Source organism: Peromyscus californicus, unplaced genomic scaffold, assembly GCF_007827085.1.
Source record: "Peromyscus californicus insignis strain IS unplaced genomic scaffold, ASM782708v3 Scaffold_8__1_contigs__length_139910024, whole genome shotgun sequence".
NCBI classification, from domain to species: domain Eukaryota; kingdom Metazoa; phylum Chordata; class Mammalia; order Rodentia; family Cricetidae; genus Peromyscus; species Peromyscus californicus.
Genome location: NW_026294606.1, coordinates 17232994 through 17240912, shown reverse-complemented (window position 1 = coordinate 17240912; position 7919 = coordinate 17232994). Strand labels below are relative to the sequence as shown.

Genomic DNA, 7919 nt, shown 5'->3' with positions numbered 1-7919 from the left:
TGCGTAAGCCCCGCCTTTCGCAGGTGCGGAGTTTGCGCAGTGGCGGAAATGCCCGGGGCGGGGCGAGCGCCCGGACCCTCCCACTCCCTGGGTCTGCGAGCTCCTCCCACTCCGGGTCACGGCGTGATAGGGGCGGAAGCGGCGGCGACCGAACTGCTGCAGCTGCTGGTGCGGATCCTGCCATCCTGGGCACCCGGGGCAGCGCGCGCCGCCTGGCCAGCGCTCTAAGGTAGGGACTAGCGGCTCCGCGGGCGCGCCCCGGAGGTGGCGGCGGGTTTCGGGTGACAGAGCCGCACAAAGCGGCCGGCTGTGGGGCGAGCCCGGGCTGGAGGCGCGCGCGTTCCCCGGGGCTCCCCGGCGTCCCGCGTCTGGAAGGGGTGGCGCGGGGGACCCTGTGTGAGCCGGGGCTTCCCGCGCTGAGCTGCGGGCTTTCCCACTCGCCGCTGTCTTCGAACCCTGCAGGGAGCTCCTAGCGCCTCGGCTGGCCGGAGGTGAGTTGGGGCGGCGGCTGCACCTGGCAGGCTGGCGCCGTCTCCAGCCCCAAACCGGGAGGAGGGGGACCACAGGCTGGCTTTCCACCCGGGGCTATAGGAACCCTGCAGCCGGGAGGAGGGGCCTCACTCTGGGATCCCACTCAGGGCCGTAGGAACCCTTCAGCATGGAGGCGGGACCCCAATTCTGTGCTCCCAGCCGGGCTGTAGGAACCCCTTAGCCTGGAGGAGGGAACCCCACGCTGGGCTCCCACTCGGGGTCGTGGGAACCCTCCAGCCGCTAAGGGAGACTCTAGGCTGCGTTCCCACTCGGAGCCGCGGGGAACCCCGTAGCCGGGGGGAGGGACCCTTGCAGCGTGAAGAAAGGACCCTAGCGGTGTTCCCAGCCTGGGCCGTGGGAACCCCGCAGCCAGCAGGAGGAACTCCAGACTGCCCTCCCACTCAGGGCGGCGGGGGATCCCCACAGCAAGAGGAGGGGCCCCAGGCTTCCCTTCCCACTCGGGGCGGTGGGGAACCCGGAGTCGGGAGGAGAAACCCCTCGCTGGGCTCCCATCTGAAGCAGTGGGGAGCCCCGCGGCCAGGAAGAGGGACCCCACGCCAGGCTCCCCACTTGGGGCAGCGAGGCGCCGTCGGTTTGCAGATGTAGCGGGTACCCTGCGCAGCTGCCCTGAGAACTCCCGGGATGCCTCCCCTGGGAATGCACGTCGCCGGGTCCGGTCCCAGGTGGCTGTTAGTTCGCGCAGCTGGCACGTGAGAGAGGAAGGCAGAAGCAGGCCCACCTGCATAAAGTTAAGGTTGAGTGATTTCGAACCCAACCACAGAGGCCCAAGTCCTTGAGCACGCCACAGACTACGCCTGATGTGGCGAATCCCTCAGTTAACACAGACACAACTCAAGGCCTTAGCTAGTCCCGTCCCCCCTCAACTCAGAGCAGTCCTCCTGCCTCATCCTCTCTGCTGGAATACAGAGCCTCCACGTCTGCTTTGAATGTTAACAAAATATATTGTGGTGAAAGCCTTTCGGAGGTTTTCTTCTGCGGGTACATGAGAGAATTCCCATTAATAATTGTCTTACAGACAGGGAACAATCAAGAAAAGACACGGGGCAATAGGGAATTCAGAATTGAATTATTGGGTTGGGTATTCAATATTAAATTATAGCACTGGGTCCGTATTTCTGAAACTCAGATTGGCATGGGAATATGAGGTGCCCAGCTTGCCTTATTTTAAGCGACCCAAGGGGATTTCAGTTTGTTAACGAAGAGGTTTCTAGAAGATTGCTCCATTCTTACAAATAATGCTGCCTTTTCCGTGAATTTTTACTCTATTTCGGATTCTTTTGAATTCCTGTTTTTATGAATTTTGTGGTTGGTGTTTAAACTTTTGAATAAGCTACATTCAGAACACCTGGGAGTTACTTAATTCTAAATATAACATTCACTTGTGTATTATCTTTTTTTTTGTCAAAAGAAAGCTAAAATTCTGCATTTAAAATTAGGAAGAAATGGGCTTATAAAATATTGACCACGAAGCAAATTCTATTTCTTTGGGTGTCTTTACTGAAAAAGCAGGTAGGAGGGAGCAGCTGTGTGTGGTGCTTCTCACCTGTAATCCCAGCATTCTGGAGACAGAGGCAGGAGGATTGCCAAGAGTTAGAGTAGCTAGGGCTACATGTAAAACCCTGTGCTAACAAGAAAACCAGGTGGGAAAGCATTCATTATACTTGTTTTAATAACACTTTATTTCTAAGAGTATATTGTAAAATACAGTGGCTTGCAAACTTCCAACTCCGACGATTTTCCCTTGGTTTTACTGAAGACCCAGGGACTGACGGTGGAAATGCAGATTACATTAAGCGCTTTAGAGAGTGGAAGCACTTTACGCTAATTGTATAATTAAAGATGAAGATGCACTACTTTAAAGACTTCAGATTTAATTGCTCCTACAGTGTTCTCATTTCTTCAGACATTTCTTGATGCCTGTTTGTGCCTGTTTTCCAGTGTATAGGTGTAAAGTTTTGAAATTTCTGGAAACCATGCTTGATTTTAGGAGCCATGCATTTTTGGCTTATGTTCAGTGTTGTATGAATCAAGGCTAATTTCTTATGTTCTTGAACCTCACAGTGAGCTTCAAGTGTTTTTTTTTTCTACAGTACTTACATATACTAACTAGGCTTCATGAACATAGGTTATTTACATACTCTAATATTTACATGTTCTATTTGTGGCCCATTTTATGAATGCAGAATACATGTTTTACATGTAGAGAAATGTATGTATTTTTATGTATGTGAAATTATATTATGTGACTGGTTACGTGGACATCTTTTTTGAAAGTACAAATGAGGCATGGGTTGTAGTTCAGTGGTAGAGTGCTTGCCTACAGTACAGCGTAAAATAGGTTCATTTAAAAAAGTGCAAATGGGACCTGGAAAGCCCTTGTTGTTGTGAAACAGGATATCTCTGTGTAGCACTGGCTGTCCTGGAACTTTCTCTGTGGACCGGCTGGCCTTGAACTCAGAAACCCACCTACCTCTGTCTCCTGAGTGCTAGAATTAAAGGCATGCACCACCACCACCAGACTCAGAAAGCCTTTATGTAACAATAATTGAAGGTAGATTGTATTCCTACTGTTAGTACTTTATCAGTGGAGTCCCTAGGACTGATTTTCTTTTTTTTTGTGTTGGGGATTTAATTCAGGGTCTCCTGCATACCAGGCTTGTCTTCTATTAGTGAACTGAACTCCTAGCACCCCCCACACCTCTCCCCATTGTGGGCCAGGGAGACACAGAGATGGATCAGCAGCGGGTAAAGGGCTTTTGCTGCCAAGCCTAATCACCTGAGTGTGATCCCTGGAACCCACATGGGAGAAGGAGAGAATTGGTTCCTCTTAAAGGTTGACCTCTGACCTTCACACTTGTGCTGCAGTATGTGCCTCCCCCCCCCCCCCAGTACATAAACATAAAGAAAAAACAAACCCTCTTAAAGTAGTATTCTGCATCTTAGACTATGTAGGCTTACTGTGTTTGTAGCTAGCATTATGCTGGCTTTAAGAATGAAAAGTTAAACCGCCCACAGTATTGATGTTGTAATTTCTTAGTGTAGATGTAAGAGTTTCCATGTGATGTTAATAATTTATGAGAATTGGTCTTGTGGACATGACTATAACTTACAAATGGAAACTGAGTCTTCAGACTTTTCTCCAAGGTTAACGTGGTGTGACTTCCGATTCCCGTCTTCTGTGGTACCACTTTTCTGCTCCCACAGCACTTATCCTTACAGATGTCCTACTTCTTTTTTCATTCCTTCATTTGGTGTGTGACAGGTAGCAGGATAGGAACGGTGAACATAATTACAGATCCATATGCTATTATTTACTCTAATATTCTTATTGAATATTTTCTAATAGCTCATAATCTTTCATGGTTTCAATGCTTAATTTATAGATGTTGGGGTTTTTGTTTGTTTGCTTGCTTGCTTGGTTTTGAGACAGTGTCTCAAGTCCAGACTGGCCTTGAACTCACTATGCAGCTGAAGCTGGCTATGAATTCCCAATCCTCATGCTGAGGTCTCCTCCACTGGAATTGCAGGCATGAGTGGCCACACCCAGCTAGAAGTTTGTTCTTAATGCTTGTTTAGCCATACTGTTAGCAGACTAGTTTGAAAATTCTTAAGATTTGTCTAATAGAAGATAACAGTGCTTTTTTAAATCTAATCCAGATCCTTGTATTCTGTGTAGGAGTCTTCCTGTACAGTGCCTGGTATTCGTTAACTTGTACTAAGAAGAAATGAGTTAGGTTTATCCTAAGACATCTAGATTGAGAAAACCCTAACAGGACACAGTTAGGTGGAGGGGCCGTAACAAAAACTGACAAGGTAACCCATGTAACCCTGGCTGGCCTGGATTTGTTGTGGAGCAGAGGATGGCCTGGAACTTCTGGTCTTCCTGCCTCTACCTCCCAAGTTCAAGGCTTACAGGTACACATCAGCATGCTTGGCTTGTTCTCATTTTATACAGGACAACACAGGCATCAGGAGGTTAAGTAACGTGGAAATGGGGGTTTTATGCACAGCTAGCTCCCTCATGACAGTGGCTTGAAATATCAGCAGATGCTAATAATTTAATGGTTTTATCCCCTCCCCCCCCAGATTTCCAAGAACAATGGCGGCACCTCGAGGGAGGTCAAAGAAGAGAGGTGCATTGGAGCTTTCTCTGGACAGCCTGCCTCTGAGGAGCTCCGGGCGGCAGGTACTCTCTCTGCCTGTGCCGGGGATGCAGTTCAGATGGGGAGTGGAGAGTTTAGAGCCGCACTGACAGCCCTAGCTAGTCCTTGTGCTGTCTGTGGAGGAGCTCACGGAGCAGTGTGTGCAGCAGGAACAGGAGGCTAAAGAGACTGGGGATCACCAGGGGGTGAGGGGAGAATCACAGCTGGGAGTGGCTGCTTCCAGAATGGGCCCCTGAGGCCAGGTCATGTCTGGCTTGGATGCCATTCAGGGGAATTTGGGCTTGAACTTGTAGTTGCTTGAGTGATGTTGGTAGGTTTGTTTGTAGTGAAGTATTTAATAATGGTCAGTGCTCTAATTCTTTACATTTTTTCCCCTCTGCTTTTTTTTTTGGTGAGACAGGGTTTCTCTGTGTAGCTTTGCGCCTTTCCTGGATCTCGAGCTGTAGACCAGGCTGGCCTCGAACTCACAGAGATCCGCCTGCCTCTGCCTCCCCAGTGCTGGGATTAAAGGCGTGCGCCACCACCGCCCGGCCCCCTCTGCTTTTTAAATCTTCCATATCGAAAGATTTAACTGTTTAAGAGAGGGAAAAGAATTCTTAGTTGTAAATGACTTTTTAGAAAGATTTATTTTTAACTTATGTGTATGAACGCTTTGCCTGCATGCATGTGTATATACCATATGCGTGCCTGGTGTCTGCAGAGGTCAAAAGAGGGTATTCTATCTCCTGGTATTGGAGATACAAACAGTTGTAAGCCGCTGTGTGGGTGCTGGGGACCAAACCTGGGTTCTCTATAGGAGCAGCAAGTGCTCTTAACTGCTGAGCCATCTCTTCAGTCCCCAAGGATGACTGGTTTATCTTGACTGTCAGTTTTTCCCTTAAGAAAGGCTCATGTGGCTGTTAGTTCTGAACCTACCTATCATTAAGGTGCTGTTTCTAGATCCTCTAGTAAGACAGTGAGTTATTTATACAACTGTTGTCCTGGCCAACCCTATCCTACTGGCCAGGATGCTGTTGACCTTCACAGTTAGAACTTCTGCAGCTGCGGATGTAGCTCTGTGGTAGTGTTTGCCTGGCACGCACATTTTGACCCTTACTGCTACAAACATCACGGCATTTAGAATTTCTGACTCACGTGACCTCGGCAGCAGCAAACTTGCTGTCGCCATCACCCTTTCTCTGCCAGTGAAATCTTGACCTCAGCTGGCTCTTCCACAGGCCAAGAAGAAAGCAGCAGAGACCGCAGAGGAGGATGAAGATGGTTCGTCGGAAAAGAAGTACAGGAAGTGTGAAAAGGCAGGCTGTACTGCAATGTATCCTGTGTGCTTCGCAAGTGCTTCTGAAAGGTCTGTTTGAAGGGCTGCCTTGGCCTTGTGCGTCTGTCGGCCCATGGGCGTGTGCTTTGTGGGAATGGCATCCTTCGTGCTTCTCTTCCTAAAGACAAATGCAGGAACTGTCGCCTGCTAACTCTGACTGCTTAGACAGTCACCACACACCACAGCTTCCTCGACACTCTGTGGTTGTATCTAGCCTAGTGGGAGAGATCCCATCCAGATCAGCTGGGCCATACAGTGTCCTCAGCTGCACCCAGCCATCGTTGTAGCAGTCCTGGGGCTCGAGGTTCGGGGTGTAGGACATCACAGACTCAAGCATCCGGTAGCAACCCACGTATGTTTGCTTTTTGTTGGTTTACTTCATGTAGCATGCCCGCCTCTTCCATATCCCTGTACAGTCTCAGAAACTGCAGAGTTGCGGGGAGGTAGCTCAGCTGTAGTACATGTACATGCCTAGCGTGTACCAGGACCTGGGTTCCATCCCAGTACTCTGAGAGTGGACAAGCCAGCCTGTAATCCTAACACTTGGGAAAGAGGCAGGAGCAGCAATAGTAAATTCAAGGTCTTCCTCAACTACACAGCAAACCATATGCCTGCCCAGGGTGCGTGATACCCTGCCTCAAAACAAAAACGAAACCCTAAAACCTACAGTGCCAGCTGTTGTCACACTAGTTTTGAGTGTTGTGGCACAGTTAGGACTTCTTTAATTCTGTAGAAAAATCTTGAGTAATGGTTTACGATTCAATCATAATTCATTTGAACAAACGAAACCCGTTTGGGTCCGCGCATAGAGTTGGCCATGTCGATGGTGGCAGGACTTCTCACTCTGCTGTGTCATCAGCGGTCTGACCAGTTGTATGGCGGGCCTGCTTGTCTCTATCCCGGTTGCAGCTGACCAGATGCTATCACAGTCTTCTCACACACATGCAGCTCGAAACGAGGACGGTGTGTTATTGCCTCATAAGACACCATCCATCCTCCCGAGTCTTGGTTGGACTCCAGTGCCCAAGGCAGCCACTGAGGTTACATCTGGCTGCCTGAGTTCTTCCTGTACCGTCACTGTGCCTGAGGTAGTCAGCACGCCTGTCATCCGAAATCCAAATGCTTAAACTCTAAAACTTTGGAGTGTCGGTAACCGTTATGTTTATATATGTTGCCTCTCATCCCCCTTACGTCTCCCTGTGTATGGTGCAAACATTCTAAAACCCGTGGGACAACTGAAATCTAGAACAGTTTTGATCCCAAGCATTTCAGATCGGGGACTCTCAACCTGTGTGACCTTTCAACCCATTCTACCTCCCTTGTTAGCCCCTGGCTATTAGAAGTGGAGATACTGCAGAATGGGCTGGTTAAATGAAACTGAGTGAGAAGGAAAGGCTTTATTACCAAAGCTTCATTACCGTGATTCTGCTCTTTTCAGATGTGCCAAAAACGGCTACACCTCCCGATGGTACCACCTTTCCTGTGGGGAACATTTCTGTAATGAATGCTTTGACCACTACTACAGAAGGTTTGTTTACTGACATCTCTGGGGGTGGGGGAGGGGGATGCGACAGGGCCTGGGGAGGACAGTCATAAAGCTAAAACCTGCTGGGCTACTGAGTTACTGGGCCATCCAGTGCCTGAGATGACTGACAGGAAGTTCAGTGCTGTAAGCACCATGCACAGTGGCTGAACCTGGGTGTCCAGAAACAGGAATGTACGGGAAAATGCACACATAAAGAGTAGTGAAGTCATTATCATTTATAGGAAATGAAGGCAACTGAGATGCTCATATTGATCGAATTAAGACAAATTCTGAAAGATAATTATCAGATGTTATATGCATTTTCTCATTCGTGGATCCTAGATTTTATGTAGATAACAAAATT

General features: G+C 48.8%; 1 protein-coding gene across 3 annotated transcripts in view; it reads left to right on the top strand.

Annotated features, from left to right (window-relative positions):
- Window positions 1-94: 94 nt before the first annotated feature.
- The window catches only part of Kdm1b (lysine demethylase 1B), a 42053-nt gene continuing 34228 nt past the window's right edge, over window positions 95-7919 (top strand). For all 3 annotated transcript variants that reach the window (XM_052727214.1, XM_052727213.1, XM_052727212.1), the window contains exons 1-4: window positions 95-229; window positions 4639-4738; window positions 5933-6060; window positions 7469-7558. In XM_052727214.1, the coding sequence (XP_052583174.1) occupies window positions 4652-4738; window positions 5933-6060; window positions 7469-7558 (305 nt within the window). In that variant the 5' untranslated portion in view covers window positions 95-229; window positions 4639-4651. The remainder of the gene's footprint in view (window positions 230-4638; window positions 4739-5932; window positions 6061-7468; window positions 7559-7919) is intronic.